Genomic DNA, 17,402 nt, shown 5'->3' with positions numbered 1-17,402 from the left:
GTGACGGTATGATTGAAAACAGATGTCATGGCTGAGTGCGGTGGCTCAAGCCTGTAATCCCAGCACTTTGGGAGGCCGAGACGGGAGGATCGTGAGGTCAGGAGATCGAGACCATCCTGGCTAACACGGTGAAACCCTGTCTCTACTAAAAAATACAAAAAACTAGCTGGGCGAGGTGGCGGGCGCCTGTAGTCCCAGCTACTTGGGAGGCTGAGGCAGGAGAATGGCGTAAACCCCGGAGGCGGAGCTTGCAGTGAGCTGAGATCCGGCCACTGCACTCCAGCCTGGGTGACAGAGCAAGACTCCGTCTCAAAAAAAAAAAAAAAACAAAGAAAATAGATGTCATATGGAAAAAAGCTATTGCCAATACTAAAGGGAAAGTTTTTTTTAAATGTTAAAGATAGTATGTTAACCTCTAGAAACTCTTTATTTCATGTTTCAGTACTCCTTTACTTTGATGAATTGTTAGGATTCTCAAATTTATTCTGTCTTGAATCTGCTTTCTGTGTTTCAAAAAGGCCTTTTCATTTTGTCTAAAAGTAATGAAGAAAGTACGGGATATGAATATTAGGCTCTCAGAGATTTAAAGGCAGCAGAAAGCAGCAGAGAGGAAAAATGAGAGTTTTATTTTGTGATTCTTAAAGCCCAAACTGAGGATGATCATTATGTAAGAATTAATTTCTTCTTGTAGGAAGACACTACTGTTGGCTCGACAGCTTAAAGACCGAGCTGTAGAAGCACAGTCTTGTTACAGTCTTGGAAATACATACACTTTGCTTCAAGACTATGAAAAGGCCATTGATTATCATCTGAAGCACTTAGCAATTGCTCAAGAGCTGAATGATAGGTATGTTTTACATCTTTTGACCGTAACTAAGGTAAAATATAGATGCATTATTGAATCCCTAGAGTTTTTCCTTTGTTTCTTTTCCTGTGTTTACCTTAAAATCCCTTTTAAGGAATTTTCTTTTTCAGTGATATCCTCTGTATATCATTGTATGAAGGGCTAGTCTGTGATAGAGGATTAGTCTGTGATAGACTGTCTGCAATAGAGGATTAGTCTGTGATAGACTGTCTGCGATAGAGAATTAGTCTGTGATAGAGGATTAGTCTGGTTCCATATGCCCTTGACCCAAGATCAGTGACTAGGTCCCAAACTCAGTTACCTCTTCAGAAGTCTTCCTGGAGAAACCCCGTCTTTACAAAAAGTACAAAAATTAGCCAGGCGTGGTAGGGCACGCCTGTAATCCCAGCTACTTGGGAGGCTGAGGCAGGAGAATCGCTTGAACCCAGGAGGTGGAGGTTGCAGTGAGCCGAGATCACGCCACTGTACTCCAGCCTGGCGACAGAGTGAGACTGTATCTCAAAAAAAAGTCTTCCTAACTACGTAAGTGTAACCCCGTATCTACTAAAAATGCAAAAATTAGCCACGTGTGGGGAGGGGGCATGCCTGTAATCCCAGCTACTCAGGAGGCTGAAGCAGGAGGATCACTTGAACCCAGGAGGTGGAGGTTGCAGTGATCTGAGATCACACCACTGTACTCCAGCCTGGCAACAGAGTGAGACTGCATCTCAAAAAAAAAAAAAGTCTTCCTAACTACGTAAGTGTGGGAATTGTGGTAAACTTAGAGATAATGCCCAGTGTGAAGGGGGCAACTGCTACCCAACTCCAACTAATTGTTGCCAGGCAGGAATGAAAATCCATTATGTCCACATCTTCTTGTTTTTTAAAGAAAAGCTGGAAGTGCTGAGTTTTATATGAAATCTGCTTTTTAAATGTTAGTGGCTAATTCAGTTGTTTTGTTTTACTGTATTAAAAAAACAGTATCTGCCAGCATTTAGTCTGTGATATTTGCTTTAGAAAATCGATTTTTTTTTTTTTACCTAAGTATGAAAGAGAACTTTTCGATGCAGTTGTTCAAAATGAAGTATGCTACCTCAAGAGGTAGTGAGTTCTCTCTCCCTGCTGCTCAGACACACACTGAATAAATTACCTGGTAGGACTGTTATAGAAGGAAAATGGGGTAGTGGACCAGAATACCTGTCCTTGAGATTTATTACTTTATAATGTATTTTCATATTTTAAAAGAATGTTTTCTATGTTGTAATACTTGACTATGAGTTTAGTATCATGTGGGTATTATTTTTTTTAATCTGGGTATTCTAATATGTCTATAATATCATGATAGTATGTTCTTTATATGAAAGACCAAATCAATCCAAACCTTTCTTTATATCTTTAGTTCCTGCTAGATAGCTTTTATTCTATACATAGGACCTCTTTTCAAATAACTGCATGTTCGCTTTGAATAATGTTTTAGAATTGGTGAAGGAAGAGCATGTTGGAGCTTAGGAAATGCATACACAGCACTAGGAAATCATGATCAAGCAATGCATTTTGCTGAAAAGCACTTGGAAATTTCAAGAGAGGTATGAAACAAAAAAATGCTGTCTGTGCTGTTGTAATTTACAAATTAGAGGTTGGGGGAGGGAACCCTGTTATTTCTCTAGATTGATCATGTGGCTGAATAATAAATTTGATTGTATATCATTCTCTTGTCATAAGAACCCCACAAAGCATTTTGAGGTACAGATCACAGTTATGTTTGTATTGTCTTTGATGTAGGAAGACAGGAAAGTAAGGCTGGGCATGGGTAAGTGGAAGGAGAGTACTAAAATATGCCCCTACTCTACCCGCATCTCTACATGAAGAAGTAGCATGGTATTGAAGGAAAAGCATGATTCTTAGAATTAAGGACTGCTTCCTCTTGTAGTTCTGCCACTTACTGGCTATTTGAGCTTGGAAACCTTTTCTGAGCCTCAATTTCTCTCATCTGCAAAATGGGAATAATAATATCTACCTTGCAAAGTGTCATAATGATCAGAGCTAATGTATATTAAAAGTACCTAGCAAAATGTCTGGTGCTAGCTTAATAAACATTACTATTATACTATGGGAATAAAATATTCTAAGGAAATTTGATTCATATACCAAGTTAATGTGTCCAGGATAATCTACATTATTACTTAGTATGATCCCAGAGAGCAAGAGCAATCTAATGTTTAGAGAACTAAAGAATTAAAAGAATACAATTAGCTGTCCTATTATGATATTTTAGAAACTTGCTTTTTCTTTCTATATTCTTTAAGACAACTATTAATGGAAAAAATTTTTCATTCATTCATAGTCTCATAATTCTAATAAAACTATTTTCATTCTTCCAGTTTTAGGTTCACTACATTTATAAGTAATCTTCACCATTCTTTGTCTTTAAATACTACTCTAAAATATAAATGTTTGTGTTGTAGGTTGGGGATAAAAGTGGTGAACTAACAGCACGACTGAATCTCTCAGACCTTCAAATGGTTCTTGGTCTGAGCTACAGCACAAATAACTCCATAATGTCTGAAAATACTGAAATTGATAGCAGTTTGAATGGTAAGTAATAGGACTTTTAAAACCCAATTTTTTAATCCTCAATATTTACATTAAAGTTATTTATCACAAATTTGGCATATTCAGAGAGAATATATAACATAGAAAGTTCAACTTATTACACTCTTTTTGCTGTACACAGCTCTGTAAATATATATAATTATATATAATATATAATTTATAAATATAAAACAATATTTTATAGTTTTTATGAATTTAGGAATGGTGATGGTACTGTTCTTTTCTTTTGTAAAAATACATTTAAATTCTCTTTCTCTAAGCTCATTCAAAAATTTATAAATGTGAAGGTGTCAAAATTTTTAAATGTTATTGTTTATCCTTTTTATCTCATATAGTTTTACATATTTGATTTCTGTTTAGCTCTTTTTCCCCCAATTCATTTCCAAGGTGAATTTTCTTAGGGCTTTCTTTTTTAAATTCAGAAAATCTAAGATACTCTTTTTATTTTTCTTTCTTGCTTTCTTTTTTTTTTTTTTTTTTGGTGGCAAAACCTATTTTTAGGAAACCTTCCTTAGGTGCCGATTCGTTTGACATTTCTATAGCGAGGCAACTTGCTATAATGTCTCTTTTTGAGTGGAAAAAAATGCTTTTAAAGAAATAAAAGGGATAAGATTAGGATCACATTTTAAAATTTCATCAGTATGTGATTCTGTATGAGATCATTTTCTTAAGCTTGAGAGATTCTCAGTCTAAAAAAAACTGACAAATATTTTGAATCTGGAAGTCAGTGATAAATCTACCTTTTTCCAATTTTTTTCTTTAAACTCATGAAAAAGGAAAAGAAATTAGTGGCTAGTCATCTGATTTATACTTTCAAAGAACATTTAGTGAAAAGTCTGAAGCGTGAGCCGTATAATAATTTGTGACTGCGTGCTTTGTGGTTGAATGATGTGCTAAAACGTTTTTCTGGGTTGAACTTTCTTTTTTTTTTTTTGAGACGGAGTCTCGCTCTGTCACCCAGACTGGAGTGCAGTGGCCGGATCTCAGCTCACTGCAAGCTCCGCCTCCCGGGTTCACGCCATTCACCTGCCTCAGCCTCCCGAGTAGCTGGGACTACAGGCGCCCGCCACCTCGCCCGGCTAGTTTTTTTTGTATTTTTTAGTAGAGGCGGGGTTTCACCGTGTTAGCCAGGATGGTCTCGATCTCCTGACCTCGTGATCCTCCCGTCTCGGCCTCCCAAAGTGCTGGGATTACAGGCTTGAGCCACCGCGCCCGGCCCTGTGTTGAACTTTTAAATAGGTTATGCCATAAGAGCTCTCATCTTTAAAAACGCAAAAGCAAACAGTCGCTTGTCTTCATGGACCCTATAGACTGTTCCTTTGTTCCCTTTTATAACAAAACCTGAAAAGACACCACTGATGTTCATTGTCTTTACTTCCTTGCCTCCCTTTCTCTCTTTAACCCATTCCCGTTGGGCTTTACCCTCACCATGACTCTGAAACCACCTTTCAAGGTTACCACAAACCTCCATTTTACCAAATATATCATTCAGTTTTCACATGTCAGCTTACTTGATTTTTCTCAGCAGTATCTATAGCCAATCATTCCCTTCTGAGAATATTTTCTTCATTCGGCCTCCAGGATTACTGTACTTTTCTGGTTTGCCACTCTCGTCTTTATTCTCTTCTCTCCTCTTCTTCATCTTTCTGTCCTTTACATTTGCACTGCTCAGGGTTCTGTTCTTGGATCTCTTCCTACCTTCTTTCTCTCCCTGTTTTCCATCTGTCTCTCCTTCCTTCTTACTGCTTTAATCCTTTTTCCTTCTATTCTGTGCTTTAAGTCAGTGCTTCCAGTAGAACTTTTCTGTGATGATAAAAACGTTTTATATCTGCCATCCAATATAAAAGCCACTAGCTATATGTGGCTGTTGATCACTTGAAATGTGGCTACTACAAGAGGGGGTGAATTTTTAATATTACTTAACTTTGCTTAATTAAAATGTAGAGAGCCGCATGTGGCTACTGGCTATTGGACAGTACAGCTCTAGATAATCTCATCTGGTTACTTGGCTTTTATATTGTCTATATACTGATTATTTTCAGATTTATATTTCTAGCCAAAATTTCTCTCATAAGTTTGAGACTCATTTGTTTAACGTTTTCCATTGTCATGCCATATCTAATTGGCATCTAAAACTTAGCATGTCTAAAATGTTTTCTCCTAAACATGTTCTTCCTGTACCCCACCCTATCTCAGGAAATAGTATCACCATTCACTCAAGTAATCAGGCCAAAAAACTAGGGGTCATACTTGTTCACTTTCTAGTTTTATTTATTTATTTATTTTTTATTTTTATTTTTTTTAAAGACAGGCTCTCACTCTGTTGCCTGAGCTGGTCTCGAACTCTTGTCCTCAAGAGATCTTCCCACTTCAGCTTCTCAATTAGCTGGCCTTGTTCCCTTTCTTTCACTCACTTCTACATCAAACCTATCAGAAACCCTGCCTTCAAAATGTATCCCTAATCTCTCCTACAGTTTACTCTGCAATGATCTTAGCATAAGCTACCAACAGCTCCCAGCAGAGTTCTAGCCTACCAATAATTTATCTTACTTCAATTCTGCATCTCTCACACTTGCTTTTCCTCATAGGAGCCAGAGTGCTTCTTTTTTTTTTTTTTAATTAAAAAAAATTTTTGGCCAGGCACAGTGGCTCACGCCTGTAAATCCCCAACACTTCAGGAGGCTGAGGCAGGTGGATCACCTGAGGCCAGGAGTTCGAGACCAGCCTGGCCGACATGGCAAAACCCCATCTCTACTAAATATACAAAAATTAGCTGGGCGTGGTGGCACAGACCTGTAGTCCCAGCTACTCAGGAGGCTGAGGCAGGAGAATCGCTTGAACCTGGGAGGCGGGTTTTGAGATGGAATCTCACTCTGTCACCCAGGCTGGAGTGCAGTGACGGAACTGTAGGTACCATCTCCTAGGTTCAAGTGATCCTCCCACCTCAGCCTCTCAAAGCGCTGGGATTACAGGCATGAACCATCATGCCTGACCTCAGAGTGCTCCTTTAGAACATATGTCGTTCCTCTGTTCAAAACCCTCCAGTTAGTTCCCATCACACCTAGAACTGAATCCTCAGTCCTCACCATGGTTGAAAGGCCCTACGTAATCTGAACTTGCCTGTTTCTTCCGCCTCTTTTCCTGCCATTCCACCTCTTGCTCACTCTGGCTCTATGAAGACAGGTGTTTTTTGGTCTCTCTTGTTCATTGCTATATCCCCAGTGTGAGGAGAAAGGATTTGTAAGAAAACTTGTCTATTTCTGGTGCTGGCTCAAGATAGAAAAAAGGAGCCTTCACTAAAAACCTGAATTCATGAATTCATAAGCCTCCCTGTATACTGGTTTGGAATTTGATTTATACCATCTGCACAGTCTAAGAAACCCTAATCCATTAAAGCACTTTTGGGTTAGAGGTGTTCCTAGAGACTTAGCAGAAGTAAGACCAAATAGTTTCTGGGGGAAAGGCATTCTTGATTCCAGGTCATAAGGGTTTCACAACAAAAAAATTACCAAATACATAAAGAAACAAGCCAAGATAGTAAGGAAACAAACAACAAAATTAGGTTATCAAGATCTTCAGATGTTAGAATTATCAGATATAGAAAATAAAATGACTGTGGTTAAAAGTTTACAGAAATAACAAGGAAGTGAAACAAGAGAATAACAAAAATGTTAGGTAGACTGAAAAAAAAAAAACTAATATTTATTGAGTGCTTATGATATGCCAGGCAGTGATTTAAGTGCTTTACATGTTTTAACTCATTTAATTGTAACAATTCTAGTAGTTAAGTTTCTGTTATCCTTAATTTACAGATGGGGAAATGGAGGCAAGAGAGGTTAGATAAATTTCCCAGGGTTACCTGCATAGTAAGTGGTAGAGATGGGAGTTAAACTTAGTCACTCTGGCTCCAGAATCCGTCTTATATGATAGTTATGTCTTAATGTGATGTTAACACACCTGAATAATTGATAAAAATCAGTCAGGAGTCAGACATCAGTAATAGAGATTTGACCAACAGAGTTAATAGGCTTCTTCTAATGCAATATTTTGCGAACTGTGTCTGACCCATTCATGAGTTATAAAATGAGTTGCAGTTACCATTAAAAATACACATATAGGGCTGGGCACAGTGGCTCATGCGTGTAATCCTGGCACTTTGGGAAGCCGAGGCAGGCGGATCATGAGGTCAGGAGATCGAGACCATCCTGGCTAACACAGTGAAACCCCATCTCCACTAAAAATACAAAAATTTAGCCGGGTGTGGTGGTGGGCACCTGTAGTCGCAGCTGCTTGGGAGGCTGAGGCAGGAGAATGGTGTGAACCCGGGAGGCGGAGCTTGCAGTGAGCCGAGATTGCACCACTGCACTCCAAACTGGGCAACAGAGCAAGACTCTGTCTCAAAAAAAAAAAAAAATTCATGCAGGAGGCTGGGCACGGTGGCTCATGCCTGTAATCCCAGCACTTTGGGAAGGCCAAGGTAGGTGGATCACGGGGTCAGGAGATCGAGACCATCCTGGCTAACACGGTGAAACCCCGTCTCTATTAAAAAATACAAAAAATTAGCTGGGCATGGTGGCGGGCACCTGTAGTCCCAGCTACTTGGGAGGCTGAGGCAGGAGAATGGTGTGAACCTGCAGGGGCAGAGCTTGCAGTGAGCCGAGATAGCACCACTGCACTCCAGCCTGGGCGACAGAGTGAGACTCCATCTCAAAAAAAATAATTAAAAGAAAAAACACATATAGGAGCCGGGGCAGTGGCTCATGCCTGTAATCCCAGCTCTTGGGAGGATCACTTGAGCCCAGGAGTTTGAGACCAGCCTGGGCACACAGGGAGACCGCCATCTCTCCAAAAAAACATTTTTTAATTAGCCATGCATGGTGGCAGGAGCCTGCGATCCCAGCTACTTGGGAAGCTGAGGTGGGAGCATCACTTGAGCCCAGGAAGTCGAAGCTGCAGTAAGCCATGATCATGCCGTTGCACTCCAGCCTGGGCAACAGAGAAAAACCAAAAAACTACACACATGTGTATGTGTGTATATAAAACTGTTGTGTGAAGAGTTTGTTGTATGTTTGTGTATGTTCTAGGTATATATGTGTATTTTTTAATATGGGGTTACACCTTAAAAGTGAAAACCACTGATTTAATGGAAATATATTGACCTAACTAGTCAATTTCCATTATTTTTAAGTATTCATGAAATATTTACAGAAAACTGACAATAAAGCAAATCTCAACAAATTTAAAAGGATTTGTATCACATCTGTATCACACATGCCCTGAGCACAGTGCATTTAATTTAGAAATTAATAAGATAATGTATAAAACATTCAACTGAAAACTTAACACACTTCTCAGTAACTTACAGGTTGAAAAAGAAATCTTAAAGTTAGAAAGTAACTTAGGACTGAATTATAAAAATAGTTTCAATTTTGTGGCATGCAACTTACATTGGTACTTAGAGCAAAATTTATGTTGTATTTAGAAAGGAAAAAGGCAGTGGCTCATGCCTGTAATCTTAACACTTTGGGAGGCCCAGGCGGGCGGATCACAAGTTCAAGAGATCGAGACTATCCTGGCCAACATGGTGAAACCCTGTCTCTACTAAAAATACAAAAATTAGCTGGGTGTGGTGGCAGGTGCCTGTATTCCCAGCTACTCAGAAGACTGACTCAGGAGAATTGCTTGAACTGAGCAGACGGAGGTTGCAGTGAGCCGAGATCACACCACTGCACTCCAGCCTGGCAACAGAGCAAGACTCTGTCTCCCAAAAAAAAAGGAAAAAGGCTGAAAGTGAGCTAAATATCTTAAAAAAAAAAAAAAGAAAAAACTGAAAGAAGGCAAAAATTTAAAAAGAGCAGAATTTAATAAAATTAAAGATTCAACAGAGATGGGTTTTTTTAAGTCAAAATTTGGTTCCAAATTGTTTAAATTTTGACTAAGTCTACAGCAAGACTGTTCAAAAAGAAAAGGGGACATAATAAATATGCAGAGATTAAAAAGAGATTCTGAGTAACGTTGTGACAAAATATTTGAAAATCTAGGAGAAATGGGCAATTTCTGGAAAAACAAGTTACCAAAACTGATCCAATGGTAAAATGTAATGTGAATGGTTTGCTAATGGCTAAAATTATACAGAAATTAGATCAGTAATTTAAAATCTTCCCACTAGGAAAATACCTGGCTCAGATTATTTTACAAGTGAGGTAAACCAGCGACTTAAGAAAACTAATTACAATACCTTACACAAAAATTGTATAGGCAACTGAATAAGTAGAAATACTTTTATCAATCTTTCTGAGAACCATAACCTTGATATCCAAACTAGATAAGAACAGTACAAGAGAAGTAAATTACAGGCCAGCCTTACTCATGAACATAAGATATAAAAATCTTTATAAAATATTAGCAAAGCAAATCCAGCAATGTATTTAAAAACATTTAAAAACAGGGAGCAGGGCACAGTGGCTCACCCCTGTAATCCCAGTACTTTGGGAGGCTGAGGCAGGTGGATGACAAGGTTAGGAGTTTGAGACCAGCCTGACCAACATGGTGAAACCCTGTGTCTACTGAAAAATGCAAAAATTAGCAGGCCGCAGTGGTACACGCCTATAGTCCTAGCTACTCAGGAGGCTGAGGCAGGAGAATCACTTGAACCCGGGAGGTAGAGGTTGCAGTGAGCCGAGATAGCGCCACTACACTCCAGCCTGGGCCACAGAGAGAGACTCTGTCTCAAAAAAAAATTCAAGTGGATTCAACATTAGAAAATCAATTAATGTAATTCACCAATGAACATAGGAAAGAGAAAATCACCCAAATATCCAAATCTGTTAAATATATTTCATTTAATAGTACTATTAAATGAAAATGTTCCATTTATAAGACACAGTAGCAGATTGGAGAAAGAATAAAATGCAACTACACACTACTTGCAAGAGAAATATATAAGGATATAATAAGCCTGAAAGTAAAAGAATAGATGATTTGCCATGCAAAAACTAGCCAAAAGACAGCCAGTATAGTATGTTAATAGCAGATAAAATGTACTTTAAGGCAAAGGGTCTTACTAGAAATGAAGAAGGTCGGCTGAGTGTGGTAAGTCACGCCTGTAATCCCAGCACTTTGGGAGGCTGAGGCCAGTGGATCACTTGAGATCAGGAGTTCGAGACTAGCCTGGCCAACATAGTGAGACCCCCATCTCTACTAAAAATACAAACATTAGCTGGGGGTGGTGGCAGGGCCCTGTAATCCCAGCTACTCAGGAGCTGAGGCAGGAGAATCTCTTGAACCCAGGAGGTGGAGGTTGCAGGGAGCCGAGATCACACCACTGCACTCTAGCCTGGGCAACACAGCGAGACTCCATCTCAAAAAAAACAAAAACAAACAAAAAACAAAGTAAATGAAGGTCACTTTACAGTGGTGCTTAACAGTGATTAACAGTTCAATTCACCAGGAAGATACATGCATTAAATGCGTCTGGGCTTAGTAGGCCTTTATAACAAGGCCTTAACAAACATAAAGCAAAATTAAAGAAATGGGAAAATCTACAGTTATAATGGGAAATTTTAACACATCTCTCTCAGTAATTGGTGGATGATAAATCATACTCAAGTGGGAAGACAATTTTTTTTTTTCCCCAAGACAGGCTCTTACTCTGTCACCAGGCGGGAGCACAGTGGAGCCATCTCAGCTTACTGCAGCCTCTACCTCCCAGGCTCAAGCAATCTGCCCACCTCAGCCTCTTGAGTAGCTGGAACTATAGGCACACGCCACCACGTCTGGCTGATTTTTGTATTTTTTGGCAGAGATGGGGTTTTCCCATGTTGCCCAGGCTAGTCTCGAACTTATGAGTTCAAGGGATCTGCCCACCTCAGCCTCCCAAAGTGCTGGGATTACAGGCATGCACCACCATGCCCGGCTGACAAAATTTTATAAAAGATTTCAGTTCTTCTCAGATTGATAAAAATTAAGTGCACTGCCAAACACATCACAATTATTTTATGGAACTTCATGAAGTTATTCACAAGTTTTTATATGCAACAAAAAAGTTCTGAGAAATACCAAAACATTCCTAAGAACATGAAAAGTGCTTTCTTTACAGATATAAGTAATAAGACAGTGTGCTGTTGGCATAAAGACAAATAGACCGGTGGAATCAAGTAGAGAGCCTATATTCCTTGCATATATGGAAAATAATCTCACATAAAAATGAATTATTGATGAATTAAGGATTTAAATATGAAAGACAGATTTAGAGCAGTAACAGTGATGATGCAGGAGAGGTGCAGTGGCTCACGCCTGTAATCCCAGCACTTTGGGAGGTTGAGGCAGGAGGATCGCTTGCATCCAGCAGTCAAGACCAGCCTGGACAATATAGGACCCCTGTCTGTATCAAAACAAACAAACAAAAAAGTTGGACATGGTGTTGCATGCCTATAGTCCCAGCTACTTGGTAGGCTGAGGTGCGAGGATCGCTTGAGCCCAAGAGGTCAAAGCTGCAGTGAGCCATGATTGCGCCACTGCACTCCAGCCTGGGCAATAGAGCAAGACCCCTTCTCAAAAAAAGAGATCAGGGGCTGGCCAGGGATGGTGGCTCACGCAAGTAATCCCAGCACTTTGGGAGTGCGAGGTGGGCAGATCACTTGAGGTCATGAGTTCCAGACCAGCCTGGCCAACATGGTGAAACCCCGTCTCTATTTAAAAAACAGGGGTGGAGGGCACGGGGGGGCAAAAGTGACGAACAGTACACAAATAGGCCATAAATAGAAGATACTTAACTTCATCTCATCAGCAAAAATCACAGTGGAGTACTATTAGAAACTTATGAGGTAAACAAAAATTACTACCAGTGTTAAAATGATGCAGGGTAATGGAAACTCTTATATGGATTATATGAAATACTTTCATATAAAACTATTATATGAAACTGTGTGCATATGGTATTGATGGGATAGAAATTGGTGTACCCTGAAGTACAATCCAGCAACATTCTGGTGAAGTTAAAGATGCGCCAACTGTATGATCCAGCTGTTCCACTCCTGTTCTGCTCCCAGTTATATACTCCTGATAACCACCAAACTGGAAGAAATGCCTGTTCATGTACACTGAGAGACATTTTCAAGAATATCTGTAGTGTGCTTATCATAGCAAAAAATTGGAAGCAACCCAAATATCTATCACTAGTAAAATGGATAATTTCCTGGTCCACTCTACAGTCTGTTATTTTTGAGACTATGTGGATAGTATAAACCAGTTATTATAAAAAGTCCTTGCCAAAAATGGCAATGAAAATGAATTAAGGTATACATAGCAACTTGGATGAATCTCACAAATACAAGGTTTCTCAAAGCTGGTTGCAGAATACATACACTATGATACCATTTATAAGTGTTTCAAAACCCACACATGCTGTATTGCTAAGAAATACATGCATTTGTAATGAAAATGCATAAAAGCACAGGGAAGACAAGGTAAATTACGAGGGGAGTTATACAAGGGGAGTTTAATGTGTGTGTAATGTTTCATTTTTTAAGCTAGGTATTAGGTATTTCTTATGCCTTTTAAAATATTGCCTAATATTTTTAAAGATTAAATGGATATGGAAATTCTCTATATTTAATAATTTTACTGAAAATAATTTAAGGCCTTGTTTACTTGTTTTCTGACTGGCAGTAAGTCTGTCATCTAATGAGATCTTAAAATGGAAAGGGATGACATAGAAAAGAATAACAGCCTGGTAGTGGGGATGTTATTTTGATTCTTTTCACACAATTGAAGGCCTACAGCCTTTTCCTTATGTTGTTATAAGGAATAAACCACTCTACAGTTTGTTATTTTTGAAACTGTGTGGATAGTATAAAACCAGTTATTATAAAATGCCTTTTTCAAATTAAGGGGTAATGTTAGTTTCCAACCAAAATGTAACTTCCTTACATCAAAGCATTTTAGAGGGGAATGTATATTCTATTTTTGTGTAGCTGGTATGGAAAATCATTATTCTTAGAAGAATACATATTTGTACAGGTTTTCTCCTTCCATATGGGTTTGTGTATCAGATTTTAGAACTGAATAATGTAATGATGCTGAACTTGTACTCTTAAGGGCTCCCTGGTTTATTTGAATTAATTTTTTTTAAACAAAGGTGTACGCCCCAAGTTGGGACGCCGGCACAGTATGGAAAATATGGAACTTATGAAGTTAACACCAGAAAAGGTGGGTGACAGGTTTTATATTTTAAATTTCATGAACTATTATAAAATGTTTTAGTAACTTTTCATTTAATGAAATAATTTAAATAAGGCTTGCCCCATATAGAGATCACTTTAAAATTTGCCTGTAAAAAAAAAATCAGAAAAAGTATAGTGCAAAAAGAATGCGTACAGTATGCTGCCATCTGTTTAAGAAAAATACATGCATATGTTTCCTTTGTAGATTCCTAAAACATTTCTGGAATAAGATGTAAGAAACGGGCTAACAATGATTTCTTCTGGGAAGAGGACTGAGTGTCTGATTTAGGCTAGAAATACTTTATATACCAGTTTGAACTATTTGAATCATTTACCAAGTAAATGTATTACTTTTTTTTTTTTTTAATTAGATCAGGAAGATCAAAAGGACAACCTTTTTTTCCCAACTACATAGCAACTTTATTGCCAAGATAAATGAAATTTATGATCAAAAGGAGAGTTGTTTTTCTAGCTGCATTCTTGAAAAGCTTTTTTTTTTTTTTAAACAAGTACTTTGTGTTGAAGATACATCTTCCTTAGGCTTTTTCTTGCGGGAGAGGGTTGCATAGTCAAAGGGAAGGGACTTCATAATTAGAAACAGGTTATTGAAGAACACATCAAGACTACTTTCTTCCATTTCCTTTGAACTGAATATTACATTGTCAAAATATTCAGGCGTGGTGGCTCGCGCCTGTAATCCCAGCACTTTGGGAGGCCAAGGTGGGTGGATCATGAGGTCAGAAGATAAGACCATCCTGGCCAACACAGTGAAACCCTGTCTTTACTAAAAATGCAAACATTAGCTGGGTGTGGTGGTGCACGCCTGTAGTCCCAGCTACTCGGGAGGCTGAGGCAGAAGAATCGCTTGAACCAGGGAGGCGGAGGTTTCTGTGAGCTGAGATCCCGCCACTGCACTGCAGCCTGGCCACAGAGCGAGACTTGTCTCAAAAAAAAAAAAAAAGGCTCTCGTTCTTTTATGTTTATGTTTATTTATTTTTTTCTTTTTCTTTTTTTTGTGATGGAGTCTTGCTGAGACTGGGACTATGGGTGTACATCATCATGCCTGGCTAAGTTTTTTCAGAGACAGAGTCTCGCACTGTGTTATTTAAACTGGTCTTGAACTCCTGGCCTTTAGCAATCATCCTGCCTCAGCCTCCTGAGTTGCTGGTATTATAGGTGTGAACCACTGTGCCAGCTGTGGTATATTTTTAAAAATACTTTTTATAAAATATCTTCATTACAGCAACTTTAGAAAATTTGAATACAGAAATAAAGATAATCAGTAATCCTGCCTCCTGATGATAACTACAGTTATTTTGGCATCTATTCATCTGGCATTTTCATATGGATGTTATAGACACTATTTTCTAATATGTGGTAATCTATCAAGAACGTCTTTCCAGCTGGACGCAGTGGCTCATGCCTGTAATCCTAGCACTTTGGGAGGCCGAGGCAGGCAGATCACTTGAACCCCGGAGTTTGAGACCAGCCTGGGCAACATGGTGAAACCCTGTCTCTACAATTAAAAAAAAAAGATAGAAAAATTAGCTAGGCTTGATGTTGCATGCCATACCTGTAGTCCCAGCTACTTGGGAGGCTGAGGCACGATTATCGTTTGAGCTGGGATGCAGAGGTTGCAATAAGCCATGATTGTGTCACTGGACTCCAGCCTGGGTGACAGAGTGAGACCCTGTTTCTGAAAAAAGAAAAAGGAACATCTTTCCATGCCATTAAATATTCTTCTGCCCTATCATTATAACAATAACATATACTTTTTCAATAGTGATAGTTTATGTGTGAATAGTCTTCAAAAAACAAAAATCTAATTGTGTTAGAATCATATCCAAGATATTTTTATTCTAGCAATTCACAGAGTTATTTGGAAACTCTAGTAATTTTTAAAGGACTTTGTGATTTTTCCAAATGTCCAGCTTTTCTTTGTGAGTGGTTCTCAAATATAAATTTGTTAAATCCACAAATTATTTTTTAAAAGCTGTTAAGGCAATTTTTGTCTACTTTCTTCTTTTAGGAACATACTAATAAGTAGCAAAATTAATTTGCTATCTTCCGCCTACCTATGTAGTGGTACTAACAGTGTTATGTAAGAAGCTGACCAGGTTCGACCTTGTAATTCTCCAAGAGCCAAGTGATAAAATTCTATCCTTAATTTAAAATATGTTTAAGTGTAATTAGTTCTTTGTATTGGTTTCTTTTCCTCATAATAAAGCTGTCAAAGAATTCATTATTTCATTATTCTCAACAAAGTACAGAAGCATACATAAGGAAAAAGGGAATTGCTTCGCCCTGTATTCTTGTTTTCAGTATTGTTGAGAAGTTCAAATAAATATATAAGGAACATTTTTTATTTTTCTTCTTGGGTTTTGGGTACAGTTTTATGTTCTCACATCAAGGACCATTTTCCTTTTCTCTAAACAGTAGATCATGAAATCCACTGTAGTAAATAATTTCCCCTTATAATGTGTATGTGAAAAGGAATCGATGGCTTGGTTCACTTACTAACCACATGTTTTAAAAACAGCAACAAGGCCTGGCGCGGTGGCTCACGCCTGTAATCCCAGCACTTTGGGAGGCCAAGGTGGGTGGATCACGAGGTCAAGAGATCGAGACCATCCTGGCCAACATGGTGAAACCCGGTCTCTACTAAAAATACAAAAAATTAGCCAGGCGTGGTGGTGGGCGCCTGTAGTCCCAGCTACCCGGGAGGCTGAGGCAGGAGAATGGCGTGAACCCGGGAGGCAGAGCTTGCAGTGAGCCGAGATTGCACCACTGCACTCCAGCCTGGCAACAGAAAAAGAAAAAAAAAAAAAAAAAGCACCAACAAATGTAGTTATATATGTGTGTATATATATAGACACACACACACACACACACACTATATATATATATATAAAAAATGGGTTCTCACTATGTTGTCCAGGCTAGCTTCAAATTCCTGGGCTCAAGCAATCCTCCCGCCTCAGCCTCCTGAGTAGCTGGGATTACAGGTGTGAGCCACCATTCCCAGCTACATGTCCCACTCCCCTGTACATTTATTTCAGTTTGTGCCTCATGGGGCACTTTTCTGGATTGGTGGAAATGTTCTATGTATTGATTGGAGTAGGGGTTATATGGCTTCCAATCATAGACTTAAAATCTGTGCATTTGACTGTAATTTTACCTATGAAAAAAATGTGTGTAACTAAAATTATTACATAGCATGAACCTTTAGACTTAATTGTAAACATTTAAGACTGAATGTTAAAGCTGCAAATGTCAGAGCTGTTGTATGTAGTGCATATTTTTCCCCTGTACTCAATAAATGTTATTTTGTTATTTGTAGGTTTTCGTGTATTTACACCAGATCTAGACCTTTATAAATTGGTTTTGCCTATTGAGAATTTAGTATGGTATTAGTAAAAACAGTATCGTTTTATTTTTTAAAAATTACTGCTATGTTTCAAATATTAATTTTTATGTTTAAAAATTCTACATACATCCAAAAATTCCAGTTTTAACATATTTTTAAGTAACTCACGTCTAGAGTAAAACTTTGGCTCCTCCTCTGACCGTTCATATTTTATTTTTATAAGGTTTTGGCAAACCTTGCTTTCTTATTCATAGGTTCTTTAAAACCAGCATTTTAATGTTTTGATAATGAGAAATCCACAGTATGCATTGGGTACAAGATCTTGAAAATAGTGCAATATACTAAAAAAGATATT

The 17,402-nt window shown here is 38.4% G+C and overlaps 1 protein-coding gene across 2 annotated transcripts in view; it reads left to right on the top strand.

Moving 5' to 3' along the window:
- The window catches only part of GPSM2 (G protein signaling modulator 2), a 54,836-nt gene that overhangs the window by 24,006 nt on the left and 13,428 nt on the right, over positions 1-17,402 (top strand). For both annotated transcript variants that reach the window (XM_007977747.3, XM_007977749.3), the window contains 4 exons: positions 692-847; positions 2,322-2,430; positions 3,310-3,439; positions 13,596-13,666. In XM_007977747.3, coding sequence (XP_007975938.1) covers positions 692-847; positions 2,322-2,430; positions 3,310-3,439; positions 13,596-13,666 — 466 coding nt within the window. The remainder of the gene's footprint in view (positions 1-691; positions 848-2,321; positions 2,431-3,309; positions 3,440-13,595; positions 13,667-17,402) is intronic.

This window comes from Chlorocebus sabaeus, chromosome 20 (assembly GCF_047675955.1).
Source record: "Chlorocebus sabaeus isolate Y175 chromosome 20, mChlSab1.0.hap1, whole genome shotgun sequence".
In the NCBI taxonomy this organism is placed as follows: domain Eukaryota; kingdom Metazoa; phylum Chordata; class Mammalia; order Primates; family Cercopithecidae; genus Chlorocebus; species Chlorocebus sabaeus.
This window is presented reverse-complemented; position numbering and strand designations above follow the sequence as displayed.